Source organism: Phocoena sinus, chromosome 4, assembly GCF_008692025.1.
Source record: "Phocoena sinus isolate mPhoSin1 chromosome 4, mPhoSin1.pri, whole genome shotgun sequence".
Lineage (NCBI taxonomy): Eukaryota > Metazoa > Chordata > Mammalia > Artiodactyla > Phocoenidae > Phocoena > Phocoena sinus.
This window is the reverse complement of record NC_045766.1, coordinates 29,100,576-29,121,541: the sequence shown is the minus strand read 5'-3', so window position 1 is coordinate 29,121,541 and position 20,966 is coordinate 29,100,576. Positions and strand designations below refer to the sequence as shown.

Genomic DNA, 20,966 nt, shown 5'->3' with positions numbered 1-20,966 from the left:
ACAGGGGACACGGGTTCGTGCCCCGGTCCGCGAGGATCCCACATGCCACGGAGCAGCTGGGCCCGTGAGCCATGGCCGCTGAGCCTGCGCGTCCGGAGCCTGTGCTCCGCAACGGGAGAGGCCACAACAGTGAGAGGCCCACGTATCGCAAAAAAAAAAAAAAAAAAAAAAAAGATATCCGGTAATATGAATTACGACTGATTTTAATGCTGTTAAAAATAAGAAGGGTCAACAAAAATTAAAAAGAAATAAAAATTTAACAAAAACATAAAACACACACAAAAAACCCCAAAAACAAACAAACAAAAAATTAAGGGTCATTATCATAATGTGTAATGTACATAAAGTTTAATTCACTGTACTAATCCATTATCTTACCAGATCCTCTGATGTTCTCAATGGTGTGGTGTCAGGTGGCTGCCTCTTAGATAATCTCCAGATGTACTGTGATGTGAGCTTGAAAAAGAGTTCCTGAAGTACCACATCTGGGAGACACGCTACCAGCTGAGCTTCCCAAAAGTCTACTAAGAGCTGAGGAATCGTATCTTCATCTTTACCACAAAGCACCTTGAGAACAGTGAAAGAAGCCCCCATAGCTCAGATAAATATAGTACTGGTCAAGTTACAGCTGGTCTGAACAGCACTCCATCATGTGGGCCATGTATTCAATAATTTATCTCTAGCATTAGTGCCGTGGCAAAAGCGAATTTAGACATTTTAACAGACTCCAGGTTGCATGAACAGAATTTTTCTAGATACGTTTTTTTTAATCTGTACTTTTATAAGTGGTTATGTGTAAGTCTCATTTTTCAATAAACAAATGAAAACGCACTTCTCTTATTCTGCTCCCCGTCCCCCCACCAACTTCATCAGGCCATCCAGAACAATTGCATTTTCAAAGTGACAGACCTTAAAGAAGGAATCTGCTTCTTCAATTCCAATTTTGTTGTTCTTCTGTAAGCCAAGGACTGAAGCCACAAGCAATCCAGGCTGAGTCTCCTTCAACTGAACTGCAAATTCAGTTGGAACAATCTGTCCTTTCCTCTGTTGAATCAATAGCCGAGGTTCCAGAATGAAGCCACATACCAACTTCATCTTCAGATAAAAAAAAAATTTAGGAACAGGATAAACATTGCATTCATCTTGGAAATACACGCTAGTGAATTCAAGAATCAGTGATAAGCCATTAATAATTTATTGTAATCTTAATTTTTTCTTTACAAAGACAAGTTCTAAGGACATCATTGGTAACTGTCTTTGTAGAAGTTATTATTACTTAATTAAGCATCAAGATGTCCTATTTTGTAGACAGCTTTAAATTGAGGTCTATATAGGATGTTTCAAAATTATGAAAAGAAAATTCATCTTTCTAGAATTCTACTCTTCAAAGTAGAGGACATCTCAGTGCTAACCTGAGACATAATAAGTGCTCAATTAATGTCACTTCTTAATTTCTTTCTCTACTGATTAACTTTTTTGGCTTATATCCCTAAATGGCCTCTTTTCCAATGGGAAGCTACCTTTTCTTTGATACCCCATTCAAATGCCTAATCTCCCACACAGTCGTTTGTGATCTTCCCAGATGCAGGCTATTTCTGCAACTACTGGACTCCTAAGACTCAAGGTTAATAACCTACTTGCTGTACTTGATTATACATCACTGCTCTGTTTTCAGGGACAAACCACACCACCCCCTCGTGCCAGGTCAGACTGTCAGCTCAGGGCAGAGCCTATATACTCTTCACTGCCAAGCACTGTGTTCTGAACATACCTGACACTATGTTGAAAAGTCTTTGGATACCCATTGCTGCCATTTATCTTTCATTTTTTCTTTTTCATTTGCCAAATCCAAAGCCCAAGCACTCCCACTTTGGGCCACTTCCTTTTTAAGACTAAGTCTATCTTCCTTTACAACTAAGAAAAAAATGAGCTACACAGAAGCCAGAAGAAAACTATACACCTCAGGACCACTGAGTCCTATTTTAGCTTGCTGTTAATACCAGGCAGGGCACCGTACCTCTGAATGGCTTTTCATTTCATTTCTGTGCATGTCAAGATCTCTCATTTTCAAAGCCATTGCTGCCTTGGTCAATGTCACTAAGACTGATGAAAATCCAGAAGTATCCAGCTTCCTTAAATAGCTTATGGCAGTTAAAGGATCAATATTCTTCATAGAAGGACTACAGAGAATATGGGGCAGTTGCTTCGGCTCAGCGACATAAAACATCTGAACCACTTTTGCTGCCAATTCCTTTGGTGAGCGTAAACAAGAAATAAAAGGTCAGTCAGCCGATAGAAAGCAACAAAATCAGCAAAAAAAAAAAAAAAAATAAAGGATAAAAAGCCAAGATACAAACATTCCAATTAAGATAAAATTACAGTACTATGCTTCGATTTAAAAAGAGAGTTGATGGTGATAGCGTGGGAGAGCTGAGATGACCTAAAGTGATCTCTTTGCTGAGTTATAATGAAGAAAAAGCAGGGAAAGTGTATACTAAGTTGTGGCCAGCATTTCTAATTTTAACAAGAGTTCAGAAGAAGAAAACAAATATTGGATTAAATTATACTCAGAAGTCCATTATAGAAAATTACTGCTTAATACAAAATTTACTTATATTTAATGTGCAAAATATACTTAATATTTATAAGAGAAAATTTCATTTCTCTTAAAACCTTAAAACACTTGGTATCACAATACCCAACTTTGCATACTGGCATTCAACTCTTTAAAAATACATGAGGAGCTAAAAATGATCCTTAATAATGTCTGAAGGTTGCTGGGCCAGGATTTCACAAGGGAAACTTTGGACACCTGGAGAGTGGGGCAACTAGGGTTGTGAAAAGGGCTGCAGATGAGAAGAAGGCAGGCAAAGCCCAGGTTCTATGTCATTCTTCTAAAGACATGCCACTGTCACACTGGGCAGGTCACTCAACCACGGTGGACCACACCCCCCTGTCTATGTAATGAGAAAGTATGAGAAGATGATTATAAGTTCTCTTCCAAGCTGTAATTCTGAGTATTATTAATGAAGAAAAGGGCACACTAATTACCTTTTTTAGAAAAAAAAGACTATAATACCAATGAAAAATACTTGGAACTTGATTTCTCAACAGAATTACATAAAATAAATTGCTAAAATGAAAAATTAAAAATATTAGCTATAACTAAAGAGAAAACTGTATTCACTTCACTTAATTCTTCATCCAGGTTTTCATAAAGTGAATGATTAATGTAAAAGATTAATCCCCTCTCGTATTTCTGCGCTCCATCCTCTAATGCCCAGTCCACTCGGGCCAAAACTTCAGCCATAGACAAACCAGACATCTTATAGTATGGCAAGGTGAGGTGGGAATACTGGGTGTCAAGCCTAAAGGGAAGGAAGTAAAAAAAAAAAAAAAAAAAAACCTTCAGATTTGTCATGTTTAAGTTTGGATGTCTAACACATTTAATAATAAAACAGACATGATTTCCAGAAGACATAAATCTCAAAATACTTTTCTACGGCCATTAGGAGTTGGAACATACTCCTGAGTTTTGTTCTGCAAAGTCATTCTAATTAATGTAGCTTCTTTTTGCTTGCTCATAAGAAAAACAAAAACAGTTCATTAAGTGAATTTTAATATTCATAATGTGGCTCTAAAATAATGGTATTTATAAGTAGGAAAAGTCTTTTATCAATTTATAATGACTCCCATGGGTCAAGTAAGCCTTGGAAACAATTATATATGAAAAAAAATTATAAAGATCATTCTCATCTGGACAATGGCTACAGGATTTGTTCATTTTGTGAAAATTATTGTGACTTGTACACTTATTACTTGTGTACTCTTCTATGTGTATAACTCCATTAAAAAGATTTTTTTAAGTTTCCTCAAAAAGCTGAAATATTGAGTAATGGTTACCATTAAATCTATTAACATAAAAAAAAAAAGATCATTCTCAAAAAGAGAAATCACTATTGATCCTAATGTCCTTTTCTGACATCATAAAAGCACTGACTACTAAGGTTAAAATCACGGAGTGTCCTACTAGTATCTCTCCCTTACAGCTCATAGTAATATGGTTGTCTCAGGGATGTTCACTGGTCGTGCCCCACCCCTGCCCAAAGGTCTGAAAAGAAACTTCAAATTCCTAAATTAACTGCTGGAGACTCATGAACTGCTCATCCAATAAACTGTAAGTCCTTGAAGGCAGGCAACAGGTCGTGCTCATTTCTCTAAGCTTAGCCCAGTACCTGACCCACAGGATGTGCTAAACAAATGCTGTGGCATAAATGAATAACTAAACCACCTCCCCTCATGCGTCCTCCCATTTGTCAGGTAACTGCCAGAGCTGGAAAAGTTAGTAAGCACACCTGAAGCTCAGGATGGCTTCTCTGACAAGTTTCCAAGTAGCATCACCAACCTGCTGTAGCAGTCTCCAAGGTGCCCCACAGCTTTCTTTAAATGCTTCTAAAAGCTCGCTTTTTCTCCAGGTTCCAGCTGACTGGCCATCCATCAGGGCAGCTCTCACTAACAGGTGAGCCTCGCTGAGAAGGTGGATGCAGCTCTGCGTTTTTGCAGTCTTGTAGGTGTTACTGTAGTCTAACCTAACACAAAAAAAGGCAAGCAGCTAATGTTGCTTAGACATCTCCCCAAAGTTTCCCAGTTCTTAATATCTACCCAGTTGTTACTAAAGTCAATATCTGAACACATTAAATCCTAAAAATAAAAAGTGGTTATTTGTCATTCTGATAAGCCTAGCTAAAGTGGTTTTCTTTTCCCCCCGATCTATGAGCCAGTTTAACACACACGATTGTAACTATTCTCTTGTTAAACAGTGCTAATCATTAGAGAAGGTACATTAATACTGTAACACTAATAATACTGTAACTTAGCAATAATTTGATCACATTTGATAAGGCTAATGAACATATCTGATAACTTTATTTTTAAGTTCTATGATTTAAATCTTTCTCAATTCAGATTGAGTGTGCTTCCTTATCTTAGTTTCAATCTGTGAATTTAGGTTCTGCTACATCTATTTCTGTAACTTACAGTGGGCTTATAAAAATTATCACTAGCTAGGGACTTCCCTGGTGGTGCAGTGGTTAAGAATCTGCCTGCCAAGGCAGAGGACGTGGTTCGATCCCTGGTCTGGGAAGATCCCAAGTGCCTTGGAGCAACTAAGCCCGTGGGCCAACAGCTACTGAGCCTGTACTCTACAGCCTGCGAGCCACAACTACTGAGCCCATGTGCCGCAACTACTGAAGCCTGCGCGCTCTAGGGCCCGTGTGCTGCAACTACTGAGCCCGCGTACCGCAATTACAGAAGCCCAAGCGCCTAGAGCTCGTGCTCCGCGACGGGAGAAGCCACTGCAATGAGAAGTCTGTGCACCACAACGAAGAATAGCCCCTGCTCACCACAACTAGAGAAAGCCCGCGCACAGCAATGAAAACCCAATGTGGCTAAAAATAAATAAAATTAAAAAAAAAGAGTTATCACTAGCTAATCTGAGGTCAATCAGTATTTTTAGATTCCAGTCGGCAAATCACCTAGATGACGTCTAAGACTTTCAATTAAGCAAGACTGAAAACAAAACAAAGCTGATAAAATTATCAGCATTAAAATGCCAGGGCAAAATCAGGCCAAAACCTTCACCCGATGACCAAATTAAACATTACTAGTGAAGGGGAAATGAATATTCTGCACCTCCCAGTGTGATACTCTGAGAAAGATACGTCATCTACACAATGTTCTGGCCAAGGAGAAGAACATACAACCTGAATCTAATCATGAGAAATGATATGAAATGAGAAATGAAATGAAATGAAAAATAAATTTTATAAAGTGGCAGGGGGAGAAATATTTTTCAAAACTGTTATAAAACAAGAGTGGAATCTAAAATACAACATGCTAGTGAATAAACAAAAAGACACAGACTCACAGATACAGAAAACAAACTAGTGGTTACCAGTGAAGATAAGAGAGGGAGATTAGAGGTACAAACTACTACGTATAAAATAAATAAGCTACAAGGATATATTGCACAACACAGGGAATATAGCCAATATTTATAATAACTACAAATGGATTATAACCTTTCAAAACTGTGAATCACTATGTTTATACCTGTAACTTATAATATTGTTCCGTCAACTACACTTCAACAAAAGAAAACAAAAAAAAATTTTTTTAATAAAACAAGGAAAGGCTGTGAACATATTCTGGATTAAAGGAGCTAAAGAGACATGGCAGTTAAATACATTACTTGATGGATCCTGGACCTGGGGCAGGAGGTGCTGGGGGCTTCTACTAGGCCATTATTGAGTCAATTGACAAAACTGGAATATGAACCATAGAGTAAAGTATTGTGTCATTGTTAAATTTCTGAAGCATGTGTGTGTCCTGTGGTTATATAAGCAAATATCTCAATTCTTAGGAAACATGCACTGAAATATTTAGGAGCCTTAGGCTATGACGTATGCAATATACCTTCCAATGGATCAGGAGAAAATATACATGCGTGCTTGCGCATTTGTACAAGAGTGCAAAAAAGAAGAAAAGAGATGGGAGAACAAAGGGAGTATAATGTTGGCTATGGGCAAATCTGTGTGGGGAATACACAGGTTTTACTTGTACTATTCTTATTCTTGCAACTTTTCTGTAGGTTTGAAATTATTTCAAAATAAAGAGTTTATAAAAATTGTCAGGGATGAGTAGGCAGTTGTCACTCTTAGAAGAGGAAGAAGGATGCCTATGGGACAATGCTACAAGTGCTGCAGTGCCCTGGGACTATCTGCTAATATTTCAAAGAAGTGTGAGACAGGGACATATGATCTAAGATTTCTTTCGGCTCCATTTCATGGTTCTCTTTGCTAGGGTTCAAAATAAAGGTCAAAGGCTACTTATGTTTAGATGGCTAATCAATTCTCGTAGGAGAGTGGGTATGAACAAGGGAATCTTATTTTAGTGAAGGGAATTTCTCCTGGCTCCTCAAATATCAGGAGCTGTGAAAACAAGACGGTGAAGATAATACACTGCACTGTCAGACAGAGCCTGGAAGCTGGCTGGCTGTGGCATTCTGCATGTACGATAATTAGAATCAATTCCTAGTCATCAATTAGACTCTAAAAATTTCTACCAGTAAGAATTACAAGTCTGAAAGGAATACCATTTCTTTGTACAGTTGCACTGGTGAGATCGTATTCACAATATACAAATTCCACCCAGCCTCAGCTACAGGAGGTGTTTTGAGATTAACACTGGTACCTTTTCTAGAACTAAAAGCAAAACAAAGGACAAGAATTATAAGACATATTATTAATAAACGGGAATTTTAAATGGTAAATATTAGATACCTAAAATATTGTAATTATGATATCATTTTCATTTAGTATTTTCTTTGTTGATTACCTACACAGTCGATTTTTAGAGAACATTAGTGCACAATGCTACATAGGCCAAACAGCATTTAACATACTGCACTCTCACGGACTGATAAACCAAGCACTTGCAGTTCATTCCACAAGTATTGTTAAATAGGCAATAAGTTCACGGAACAGGCAAGAGTCCTCAAAAGGAAGAAAGCCTTGGATATGGCCTTCATGAGGCCAGGGCTGCTGGGAAAATGCAAAAGACAGAACTGAACATCTGCTGGAGGCACTACCTTATCTCTTGCTTTCACTATATGATGCATTTTCTGTGGTATTGCAATCTTTTAAAAATGCAGACCCTAGACCAATGAATTTTCAAATAAATTAGAATTTTAAAAAAATCATTTAAAAATATATAATACTTTTAAGATGTCAAATGTGTGAGATTACAAGCTATTTTTCCTCTCGCCAGAAAGCTTTTAGGATCAGTCAGTCTCAGACCACTTTGTGCACACTCTAAGCGAGCAGTTACCCAAGGGAACCTGGTTATTCCTGCTGGTGGAACAAAGCACAGGCACAAATAATTCAGAGAAGCTTAAACTTATGTTAAAAATGGAAAAACAATGTTAGACCTTGAAATACAATCTGTGTTCCTCCCCTGCAAACAGATTTCTTTCCTACTTAATTTTCCACAGAGGACTGTTCAAAATTAGATTGCATTCCTACCACTAAGTTCACAGTATAGAAAACATCGAATAGAAGCATTAACTACCCTGGAATTAAGCATTCTATTCCAAACAATGTGAAAGCAAAAAGCCGAAGTGTCAACCTGAGATTAGAATAATGCACTTTTACTCTAAGGTAGATTAACACATAATCTATACATCATGAATGTGCTTTTAAGGTAAGAAATGCATTGTTAATTTCTTTTTCATTGAAATACCAGAAAATAATCTTTGGATAAAAATGTAGCCACTTAAAGACCAAAGAAGAAAACAAAGAAGAAAAATAATAAAGAGCCTTGTCACTTGGATCAGCATAAGAGGCTCTGTCTTACTTGTTAATTATACAAAAAAGGCATGCCCTTTAACTTCTTATCTAAAACACCACAGATATTTACTGAACTAATTTTATACTTTATCTTCTTCTAAAAGTTCAAGGTCAATTATAAAGGATATTATAGAGAGCATCAGAAACTTCTTTTCTTACTCTGGAAAAAGAACACCTAGAAAAGCTATCTGATCATTCAAAGCTTTCATTTAAAAAAATATCAACAAAGATGTATGCAAAATATAGCAGTAACAATTCATTCCAGAAACTTTCGCAGGAATGTCTGGGGGTGAGGGGATGCTTACAGAAGCCTCTTGGGTGACTCTCTTCTCTCTGGAATTGTTTCGGGGTCTGCCTTGGTCAGAAGTATAATGTGGTTTTTAAAGTGACAGATGGCTTTCAAGCCTATGAAAAGCTGTATTCTTAAAGCACAGACATCCATACTGACAGGTGGGCAAGCCTAATAAGGAAAACAAATCGGAAATTTAGCTAAGGAATAAAGTGCATGAATTTTAATCTTCAAATATCAATGTATTTGATACAATGTCTCCTTCCCCCTCACTCTCCCCCCAAATAATTCAAATTGCTATTCTTATCAGAGTAAGAGGTTCTCCTATCTAAACTATTTAAACCAACTATCTCATCCATGTGTCTGCCAAAGAGCTACTTAGTATCTGTTGACTTTGATTTAAGGAATGCAGAGAGTGGGTACACCTGAGGCCCCTCAAAGCTGCGGGAACTCTCTGCCTTACAGAGACCCTCCAGGAGCCCAGCCCTGGGCTGATTACCTGCCACCCAGGAAATTCCCCACTAACAGTGGGCTGGCTCAGGGTACGTTCAAGTGGCCTCTTTAGACAAAACGAGACACTATAAAAGGACATTGTACTTCAGGTAGAGTACATAAAATGGTTTCTTAGTGGTTGCGTGTGGACGAAAGAAACACTCTCATGTTCCGATGGCTTCTGTTAGCTCTGTAGATGTGAACACTGCCTGGAACAGCCAACAGGCTGGGGTGTGTCAGGCAAACTGGAGGAAATCCTGGACCAGGAGCCAGCCTCCTGTCCTTATAAGGGACCATTCACTCAAGTAGAATGGATACGGAAGATAACGGAAGAGCTCTTTCTGCGACTCACAAAATGATGCTGCCAGGCCTCCCCCTCTCCTCCATTAATGCTGTTTGGATTCTGAGGTCATCTTCATTGTCCCTTTGGTACAAAGCACATGGGGGAAAACCTCCATCTATTTTTACATTCCTAAGAATAGTTAAGTTGGCCTTGGCGATGCTGAGCCAGAATCTCAGAGGAAAGGGAAATGAAGATCGCGTGTACTTCGGTCCCGACTCTGAGGTTGTGAAACCTTTCTCAGACACTGCAGCTCCCAAAGCCTGAGTCAGCAAGGGAGCAAAATGATGGTGTACTCATTCAGGGGCATCTAGGATTTCAGAATGGTGGAATCGCAGGGAAGGGGGAGCCGGGAGGTGTGATCACCGTCCTTCCCTCTGCCACCTTCAGGAGGACTGGCCTCAGGGGCAGCGTTCCCCACCAGCTGCCCATCTCTCCTCTTTTCTACCTTCCTTTCTTCTGTGTTCCTTCCCTCTGGTTTTATGAGACTCTGAGAAGGCCTAGAACTGAGATTTATTTCCAAATGCAGATTGATCCTACCTCAATCTGTTATGTACCCCTCACTCCACCATCACTACCTACACAAGCCTATGTCTCTCCGAGGCTTAAAACAAAAAACAAGGGGCTTCCCTGGTGGCGCAGTGGTTGAGAGTCCACCTGCCGATGCAGGGGACACGGGTTCGTGCCCCGGTCTGGGAAGATCCCACATGCCGCGGAGCGGCTGGGCCCGTGAGCCATGGCCGCTGAGCCTGCGCGTCTGGAGCCTGTGCTCCGCAACGGGAGAGGCCACAACAGTGAGTGGCCCGCATACGGCAAAAAAACAAACAAACAAACAAAATCTCCTGAAAAGGCTATGTGTATATCTTAAACACAGACAGAAAGGCATGGGAAAGCTATGATTCTTATTTCCCAAGAGGCTGAGCGTAGGCGGTAAGCCTGGTCAGCAGCAGAAAGTGATAGGCAGCCCATAGCAAAAAAGAACTCAGGCACAATTTCCAGAAAACACCAGTGCATTTCACAATTTGGGTGACAGTGATAATGGAAGAGTGCCTCGGACACATTAAGTACTACACACCATCATCACTGAACATTCATTTTTCCAGAAAAAGGCGTTCCAGGTGCCAGATGGACATTAACATGTGAAATCGAGGCCATCATAACTTGGGGGTTCCCTACAGCACGGATACGCACAACAAACACCCATTCAAACAGCTTATGCTCTGGAGGTAAAACTGCACATGAGAAATACGATGCAAATGATCAGCGTATTTCTGAGAACAGAAATTCAAGGTCAGAAAACAGAATTTCATCATAAAACTGCCTCCGTTCATCTGGCGGTCAAGAGCTTTTCAGAGACTAAGCGTATTACTACTCACTAAAAACGAGGTTATTGATCTAGAATATCCATTTACACTAGATCAAAACTACAGAACTACAGGAAAGTGGCTGAAGGCTTTGTAAAACGATTAAAGAATTAAAGGCATATCTGATAACAGTAGAAATAAATCATCTGAATGCGCTGTATTCACTTTTGTGCTCTTGAATATACTGATTTCTGTACTGTTTTGTTAACAGCTCTATACAATTGCCACCAATACTTCTATTAAATGAATAAAATTGTAGTATGCCATAGCTGTGAAGTGCTCTCTCTGAAGTTACACTATATATATATTCTTTACCAAATTTTTTAAACTATGTATTACATCTAAATTCTGAGTAAAATGCTTTCAACGTAATCTTAAAAATTACCATCTAAACCACGAATCACAAAATGCTTATCATTTTACATTCCAACATTCTAATTGAGAAAAACAAGACTTTTATGTTTGCCAAGCTTAGACACGAAGAGCAAATTTGCAAGCACTCATACTGTGATCTTTAGGTTGCACCGTCATAAGCCAGCTCTAACCTTCAGGGTGGTGTCCACATACGGGTCCTCCTCCCGAGCGGCCGCCGCACTGCACCGCACTGTGTAACACTGCAGGTTGTTACTGAGGAAGAGGAGAGATGCCACTGAACAAACTGGAGGCCAGGAACCAATGTGCCCACTGTTGGGAGGATTTCACAGGAGCACAGAGCAATGGCAGGGGTGGGGGAAGACCCAAGTATCTGTCAAATGCTGACAAGTTAGGCTACTTCTTAACAAGGAGAGTACCTCAGAAACCCTATGGAGTGTTTTTTAAAATACATGACTGGTCCCCACCTCACTCCTACCCAAATCATAATCTCTAGGGGCTGAATCTAGACACGTATATTTCTACAAAGCTCCTCATGTGACGTACACTCCTAGTTAAGAACCATGGATCTGGGTCAATACCCTCATCTTATAGACAAAATGATGCCCCTGGGATCTGCCCAAAGTACAGAGAGGTGACTATTAAAGCCAAGGTTAGAACCCAGGTTTACTGATTATTACCTCGGGATGAAATGGAGCCTGGATTATGCTGAGCAACACACTTAGATTATGCAAACCCAATCCAATGGTAGAGAAAATCAGAGACTGTCTGAAGGAACCTTCAGAATTACCTAGTCCAGCAGCTTGTTTTTAAAGATTAGGGCCTGCAAGGTACATGACTGGTCCAAGTCCTCTCTGGAGAATGGAGTTAAATTAGACCCCAGGTCTCCTCACTCTTCACAATCCTCTAGCTCTCTCCACAACCCCAGGCTATGTCTGCACAGCAAAGCAACCTGGAGACCCCACAGTAAGTGCTTGGAGACTTACAAGTCAACCCTCCAACACTGACATTGAAAACCATCAATGGTTAACTTAGAAATTGCTACGAAACCCATCTTGTCGTGGGTTCCCAGGAATGATTTTTAAAAACAAATCAGAGGGCTTCCCTGGTGGCACAGTGGTTAAGAATCCGTCTGCCAATGCAGGGGACACGGGTTCGAGCCTTGGTCTGGGAAGATCTCACATGCAACTAAGCCCGTGCACCACAACTACTGAGCCTACGAGCCACAACTACTGAAGCCCGTGCGCCTAGAGCCTGTGCTCCGCAACAAGAGAAGCCACGGCAATCAGAAGCCCGTGCACTGCAACGAAGAGTAGCCCCTGCTCGCCACAACTAGAGAAAGCCCGTGCGCAGCAACAAAGACCCAGCATAGCCTAAATAAATAAATAAATAAATTTTTTAAAAAAAATCAAAAAGTGAGAGAAGTAAAAATGAACTCTATTGAAATAAAGAAATGAAGGACTAAAGCAAATCTAACAATAACCTTAAAATAGAAGAAATACTTCTTTAACAAGAGAATCATTCTGACATTTTCACAGCTGCGAGACTTGGCACGATGTAGAGGCATCAGTCAGGACTCTCCATCTGTCTGCTGGGGCTTCCACTTTGGTCTCAGCCCACTGTCAACTGTGTCCATGTCCAGAGAGCTCTAGGATGTGACCTCTGGAGTCATGACAATAGCTGGGACGGTAGCACCACCACTTAGAAATCTGGGGTAGAGGGTGCCCTCACGAAGGAAACTAAACAGAAGGGACTTTGAGATACGGGGAACCAAAAGAAGTACCTGCAGTGGGGCCAGGATGACAGGTCAGAGTAGCTATGACCACAAAGATGACCTTTAGGTTCTAGAGAGAAAAAGGCTGCGTCCTCCGACTCACCTCCAGCAACATTAATCCAGCTATTAGCTATCGCTGGAATACTAAGCGGCAGTATGAGAGAAGAACAAAGTGAACGGAAGTGTGCTGGCCTGGAAAGACGTCCAGGAGACGCTGCTAAGCAGAGGAGCAAGTTGCTCAGAAGTGGACATCATACGATCCACTTCAGTAAAAAGCAAACCATAGTTGTTTATGTATTCTTATAAAAAAAAAAGTTGGATGAATATAGACCAAGTGTTGACAAGGTTGACTCTGAGAAGGCAGATGATGGGAGGCCTTCCGATTCATGTATGTCCTACAAGGATGACATTTATTACATGATTTTATATTGTTCTTAGAGTCTTTAAAAAAGATTTATTGCTTTTTTTTGAGGGTATATAAACACATCACTATTCAAGAAACTTTTCAAGACAAACGTATGGATCAAGATATTTCTAAAATATATATCTATTGGGTAAAATAAAAAATATGTAAAAATTAGTTCAACAATATAGGATTTTAAATATAGGGGTGGGGAATCTTTTATTAAGAATCTGAATCTACATATAACAACCGCTATTCTAATGTCTAATGCTTCCATAGTCAGGTTAATGATGTCAAAGTATCTTTGGGTGCTAATATTAAGAAAAGCTTCAATAATTTCCCACCTGGAAGCAGGCAAAACCCACAGATTTTAAGTCTCTTCAGGCCATCACTATACTATGTTTTCGGGACTCTACATTCCAAACTAGTTCATGACATACTTTGGGTGGAGGGGCATTTAGAGGGTCCACTCACTAAATTCTCAGTGTCCTGTACATTTATACAATCAGATGGATAAAAGATAGTCTGTTGTATAAATATTTTGGGGCAGAAATAAATATTTTCTTCCTTCCTTCTCCCTCTTAATTTTTCCTTGGTTTCTGAGAAGCTATAGTTTTCTGGATTCTTCGGCATCTTTACAGACCCTTCTCTTTTTCCCCTCACTTTCTAAACATGACTTTTACCAGTTTAGTTCTCCAACTACTTTTCTCTGTCTACACATTCTTGGGGTCATGATCACTACTTTGATAATGAGCTCTTTTTTGTTGGTAATAAAAATATCTAACCTTTCCTCTTTTCCCTAATCTTCAGTCCTATGTGTCCAAAAACCTATCAACATTTCCTCTTGGTATTCCCTAAGCACCTCAAACTCCAATGTCTAAACCAAACTTTTCTCTCACCCCATGCCATAGCAGCCTCCATTCTTTCATAAAAGCAGGCTCAAAACTGATGGGTTTTCTCATGTCTTCTCCATTCCCAGTATCCCACTAGACATCAAGGCTTGTAATTCTCTCCCATCCATGCTTCCTTCTCTTCTCACTGCTACTGCCCTGCCCAAATGCAACCCCTCATTATCCTTACTGAACCATCCCAATAGCTCATTATCTATGTTCAAACCATCCTCCACAGTGGTCACCACTCATTTTCCTAAAGCAATGCTCTATTCACATCCCTTTCTTTGGTCAAAATCTCAAAATATTCCTTAATTTCCAAAGCCCTGAGCTCTCTCTCAAGCACTGTTTTCCCCATTGCTCTATGTTTCAGCTCCTTTACACTTAAAGGACATAACTACACAACACTTTGGAAATTAAAAAGACTAGCTACCTCCACACTGTTCGTTTAAGGAACACACAATAGCATTTCTCCCTACACCAGGGAGTGAGAAGACAGGGGAGTACCCCCGCTAGGAGTGGGTGTCAGAATCTCCACGTGGGTCCTGTGCTGTGCGAAATACACTCCAGCACCTGCTGGAGATTCTGATAGTCCCACTCAGTTGAAAACAAAACAAAACAAAAATCACTGTCCTATGCAATTATTGGACACTCCTGTAAACCTGGACATAGCTTTGTTTATAGGTTTCCCTCTATCTAGAATGTCTTTCTCTTCCAATCTCTGTCTGTCAAATTCTAACTAGCTTCCGGGCTTCACTTCAAACGCAAAAACCTTACCTGTGCGACTCAGCCAGAAGTAATTTCCCTCCTCCCACAGCCTACGCCCCTTTCACAAAGTCTTAAGACATTTTTCACTAATCTCCTAGTGTTTACGTCCCTGGTCTCTGGCCCTCTTTTATGTTGTTGCTTCAGAAAGCAGATGGTGTGCCTTATTCACAGGTCGTTGGCCAGAGGGCTTAATGCAGTGCCTTGACTATAATCTAAACTGAAAAAACAGGAAATAAAACCATAAGTATCACTTACTGCTGAGAAAAAAGAAAATGACATTAAAGCCCTGCTCAGGAACCCAGTTTACATGCCAGATTACTAGGGTAAGGCAACTCAAGACATCCACCACCAGTTAGCCACATGACCGTGACCACCACCAACCTCTGGATCCTTTCCCCATCTACACTACTCAGAGGGTAGAATCAGGTAGTCTTTCTGGCCTCTTGACAGTCCTACACCATTATCAATTAGCTCAACTCATACGGAAAAGATAGGACAGCAGTGAAAAAAAATGAGGAAATCTAAAACAAAGTCTAAAGAGATGCCCTGACTGGCCCCACTGACTTTTCATTAGAATTCCCTATGAAAATCTTCCCTCGTGAAGAACTTTGTACTTCCTTAGAAAAATCCCCATCCAGTCTAAGAAAATAAAACAAAGGCAAAACCGGAATCTACATCTCTGACATTGAAAAGGCAGGTATGGGCCATTAAAAAAAGAACAAAAAACCCACAGATGTATATCATTGATTTACAGTGCCATACAACGGTGCACATAATTCTCATTTAAGGATTTAGAAAGCACCTCAAGAATTTACAGAGAAATAGGTGACTCAAAAGCCAGCAAGAGACTGAAACATACCTTGTGATGACATGCAAAAATTGTGGTGTGAGCACCGCCTGCTGAGACTTCTCAGGATACTGGTAGACTGACATTAATTCAACAGATTTGACAACCATGTACAGATAGCCCACGTGAGGTAATGAGAAAAAACAAAAGAGGCTCAGCAACTCTTTCTCCTGAGATGAATGTTTTCTCTCAGAAGTAAGAGACCCTGCATGAAAAAACAAACAAAAAAACAAACCAACCATGAAACCAGTAAATAAAGGGAACCAATATTTTGACTTTTCTATGCAAAAAAGTCTATAAATGGAGAACCAAAGAGTTGCTTAGGGGAAGTTGCTCTTTATATAAGAATGCCAGTAAAAGAAGAAAAAGGAGGGCTTCCCTGGTGGCGCAGTGGTTGAGAGTCCGCCTGCCAATGCAGGGGACACAGGTTCGTGCCCCAGTCCGGGAAGATCCCACATGCCGCGGAGCGGCTGGGCCCGTGAGCCATGGCCGCTAAGCCTGCGCGTCCGGAGCCTGTGCTCCGCAACGGGAGAGGCCACAACAGTGAGAGGCCCACGTACCGCAAAAAAAAAAAAAAAAAATCATGATCATCACCATCATCTGATCAAACCTGTCTAGAACAGCACCATCAATAGAACTATAATGTGAGTTACATATGTAATTTGAAGTTTTCTAGTAATCACTTTTTAAAAAATAAAAAGCAGGCCAAATTTTAAAAATATATTGCATTAATCCAACACATCCAAAATATTATCATTCTAATAAGCAATCAATAAAAAATTGAGATATTTTACATTTTTTGGTGTACTAAGTCTTTAAGACCTAGTGTTAATTTTACATTTACAGCATATCTTAATTTAGACTAGTCACATTTCAAAGTGCTCAATTGCAACATGTGACTAACGGCTACCGTACTGAACAATGCAGTTTTAGATCAGAGGGAAATACAGGGATACAGGAACATGTTAAATGACACTGTGGGGAGTCAATCAACAAAATCCAGACTGTGGGAAATTCTGCAGTAATAGTGCAGTTTCTTGCTAACTAAATTGCAAAGAAAAAAGAAGGAGAGGGGAAGGCAGAGCCTATATATTAAAAGAGACGTAGAAGACATCAGAACCAATTGCAGCGTATGAACCTTACTTGAAATCTGATTCAAACAAGTAAATTGCAGAAAAAATTGTTTTAGACAATCAGGGAAATTTGAACAACTGACGGGTATTTGATGATATCAAGCCATTTTTTAAAAATGTGAAATTACATTTGGGGTTTGTTTAAATAAAAGAATCCTTTTCTTTTAGAAACACACGCTGAAATATTTAGAGATGAAAAGGTATAAACTCTTAGATTTGCATAAAAATAATCTGGCATGGGGTGGGGGGTGGTTATGAGGCAACACTGTCGAAGTTGTGTGATGGGTACATAGGGGTCACTGTACTATTTTCTCTACATCTGTGTGCTTGAAATTTTTCATAATCAAAATGTTTTAAAAAAAACATAGAGCTCTGATTGATACCCTTCAAGGACACCCATCAATAAGAGAAGAAAGGTTCAATTATGGCACTTCCACAACTGGCCCAAAGCAACTGATCCAGTTTCTACTTCCTCTTCTTTCCTACACACATCTGTGCTCTAGTTAGACAGAGCTGCTTGCTAATCTCCAGACACACATGATGGTTTTACACCTTGCCTGTGTTGGTTCCCTTTATGTAATACCTTACCAAAATGTCCAACTTCTAAAAATTTTACTCATCCATCAGGGCCCAGCTCATACAGGTACTACCCATCCCCTCATTTGTCCACTAAGTAAACATCCATCAGACACCCCAGACACCTACTACGTGCCACTGTTCCAGGTTCTGGGTATACCACAGTGCACAAGACAAAGTAACTGCATTCATTCTAGTGAGGGGGAGTGGGGTGGAGAATAAACAAACTCTGCAGTATGTGGAGAGGGAACAGTTTAAGTAGAGAAGTCAGAGAAGTTCTCTGTGGCGAGGTGATACTTGAGCTGTGAATTGAAGAACTGGAAGACACCAAGTAACGCAAGCTCTGAGGGAGGTTCCTTCTGAGCACTGGAAGAGTAAATAACAGGTCTTAGATAAGAGTGTGCTGGGTGTATCTGAGGAAGAGAGAAAAGTCACATGGATGGAGAATTGTAAGAGGGTGAGTGGGACAATAAGAGCTCCGAGTCAGGGTCATGGAGGCCATGAAAAGGATTTGGGCTTTTGTTCCAGGTGCTGGGGGAAAACCCTGGATAAAGAGCTAACCCTCTAAGGTGGCTGTGTGCCCTCTGGTCTCCTGCCTCGTGTTACACCTCCCTCTCCCTTGCTTCTCTCAGTTCCGCAAGCAAAGATTCTCCCTCGGCCACAAGGCCTTCACTGCTTCCTCTGTACCAATCCTATCCCCAAATCGGCCCCTATTCACTCTGCAGATCCTCTTTCTCAGGAAGCCTTCCCTGACCCCAGGAGGAGGTCAGGATCTTTTGTTATACACTCTCGAGACAGGGTTCCTCTCTCACAGAGCGCTCAGGTCAGAGTGTAATTGTGTACTCTTTCTTATGATCATTCCATTCATGTCTGCCTCCCCCACCTCCGCGAGACAACAGGCTCCCTGAGTACAAGTACTTTGCCTACTTTTGCTCATTATTGGTTCCCTAGTATTCAGCACAATACCCGACATAGTAGGTACTCAGTAAGTGTTTGCTAAAAGAAAGAAAAAAATAATGAAGGTTATAAACCCATTTAATCAGAAAAATATTCATATCTTTCCCTAGGCAACTCCTAAAGATATTAAGCAGGCCAGGACTAAGTACAAAACTTAATAGTGATTCTTAATATCGGCTGCCCATCATATTGCCGGGGAGGTTTTAAAAAATACTGATGCCCAGGCCGCATAGCTGACCAATTAAGTCAGAATCTCCAACACGTAAAGACTGGGCAACAGTATCTTGAAACGCATCCAAGTAAGGGCAATGTGCAGTAAGGTTGAAAACCACCGCTCTAAATGGATTTCCATTCAGTCCACATTCTCCCACCTGGCTCACAAGGCCATCATAAGCAGCTCTGGCAAATGACCCAGCTGGACTCAGATGAACCTTAGCTATAACAGGGCTTCCATTTCCCTTTTGGGACCTAGAGACCATTTCAAACAGGGAAATGGGTTCTGTCAGTCACATCCTCTCCATGGCTTCTCCTAGCAGTCACTCACGACTTCCCTTTCTAGCACTCACTGTTATTTGCTAAGGAATCTGCCCAAGGCCACAGGGAGCCTCAGTAGAAGAACCTAATCTATTTCTCACACCGGTCTCCCCTCCCATCCGAGGGCCTTTTCACCTCATTGCACTGTCATACTTACCTGTTTGGTAAATGGGCAGCAGCTGAAGTGAATGCAACTTGATGTCATCCGACAAAACACAGGATGAAATATCAGGAGCAAAACGTCTGTGAGTTTAAAGAGAGAGAGAGGGGGGAGAGATCTAATTTCCATGTACTTTAAGTAGGTAAATATATATTAAATGCTGGTGAATAAAAAGCTTTCTAGTACCTATAGAGCAGGTGCTGAACGTGGAAATATTTTATTTTTTCATCAGCTAACCCTGTTGACTCCAGTGTAACAGCTATTCCGGACTGTTTGCTTTTTTCACCAAGAAGTTCCATGGGCTTTTGGCAGATAACAAAATCATCTGACTCAAGCTGCAAAGTCTCATTACTGATGTCTTCAAAAATAAAATTGAAGAAAATTATTTCATAACTCCAAGTACCCCTCCAATGCAAATTAGATTGCACAAATCCCCCCACCAATTAAACAGACATAGGAATAATTTATGCACACACATCTCACGTATTTATAAAGCACTATGATTTTGAAAAGTCTCAGCACTTGCTCATTTATCCCTCACAACTGATAAAGTACAATGGGCTATTATCATCATCCCCATTTTACACACGAGGAAATTGAAACTCAAGAGATGGTATTCCTAACCCGAGGTCAATTCAGCTAGTAAATATGAGGACTGGGTCCAGAAACTCCTCATCCAGCAGCAGCTGTTTCATTATTTCTCATGACAAATACATGTTGAAATACATTTACATGCTACAGAATAAGATATGGGCAGCCAGATGATAAATCCAAATCCCATGTATTAGGAACAACTACATCATAAATAACGTGGCTTGCAATATACATACTAGAGCCTTTCAGAGATTGCCAGAAATAAGGGTTTTCTCTGCACCCAACACAAGAAAGTAAGCTAAATTCATTATTTACCTTCTGACAGTTTCAGTGGATTGCTGGTCTTACGTGGATGGTGGTTAACACTCTCTCGATTTTTGGGGTCTGACTCCAGTTTTAGGATTAAAACCTCTAAGTCTGACATGACAGCGACATATCCAATACAAAAAGAAATTTCAACAGGGGTGATATTATCTATATGGATAATTAAAGAACGTTCAAAGTCCAATATTGAGAATTCTTCATTAATGATCTGATACTTCAAACTAAATAAAACTAACTTATTTGTGCAGCCAACAAGAAGGTCTCCTTTCACAGGGCAACAGGAAATGCACAGGGGGGCCTCAGAAAGCGGCATTTCCACAATAGACATCTGGTCTCTGAAGGTTTCACTGAAGGGTGCCTCCACGTCATGTCCGACCATTCGGATACATACTCGGGAGTTTTCAGTCCTTTTACTTCTCCAGTTCACATAAGCACGCAGAAACGTAGCTTTGTTTTTCTCTTCAATTGCTACCAAATAGTCTCCTGAGAAAGAAATAAGATTATACTTAGAATTTGTAATTAGAAACCACCACTTTCCTTGCACCATGAAAAGGAACTATAACTGAATCTAATGTGAATGTTTGAATTAAAGATTGACTAGAACGAAACTCTAAGTAACAGGATCTTAGGTGTATTTTAAGCTAATAGACATTTAGATTCTGAAATACAATTTCTCCCCATTTTAATGTTTTAAGATAATCCATTAATTATTCATGAAGCTTACAGAGAAATTCTACGATTTAT

The 20,966-nt window shown here is 40.2% G+C and overlaps 2 protein-coding genes across 2 annotated transcripts in view; one reads left to right on the top strand and one right to left on the bottom strand.

Moving 5' to 3' along the window:
* Window positions 1–828, top strand: part of CP (ceruloplasmin) — a 74,243-nt gene extending 73,415 nt beyond the window's left edge. The window contains exon 20 of the mRNA XM_032630036.1: window positions 382–828. The gene's annotated coding sequence lies outside the window, so the exon portion shown is untranslated. The remainder of the gene's footprint in view (window positions 1–381) is intronic.
* The window catches only part of HPS3 (HPS3 biogenesis of lysosomal organelles complex 2 subunit 1), a 45,137-nt gene that overhangs the window by 10,067 nt on the left and 14,104 nt on the right, over window positions 1–20,966 (bottom strand). The window contains 13 exon segments of the mRNA XM_032630038.1: window positions 379–567; window positions 910–1,095; window positions 2,018–2,251; window positions 3,188–3,368; window positions 4,406–4,431; window positions 4,433–4,587; window positions 7,153–7,262; window positions 8,711–8,865; window positions 11,436–11,517; window positions 15,957–16,149; window positions 19,302–19,387; window positions 19,491–19,662; window positions 20,214–20,705. Coding sequence (XP_032485929.1) covers window positions 379–567; window positions 910–1,095; window positions 2,018–2,251; window positions 3,188–3,368; window positions 4,406–4,431; window positions 4,433–4,587; window positions 7,153–7,262; window positions 8,711–8,865; window positions 11,436–11,517; window positions 15,957–16,149; window positions 19,302–19,387; window positions 19,491–19,662; window positions 20,214–20,705 — 2,261 coding nt within the window.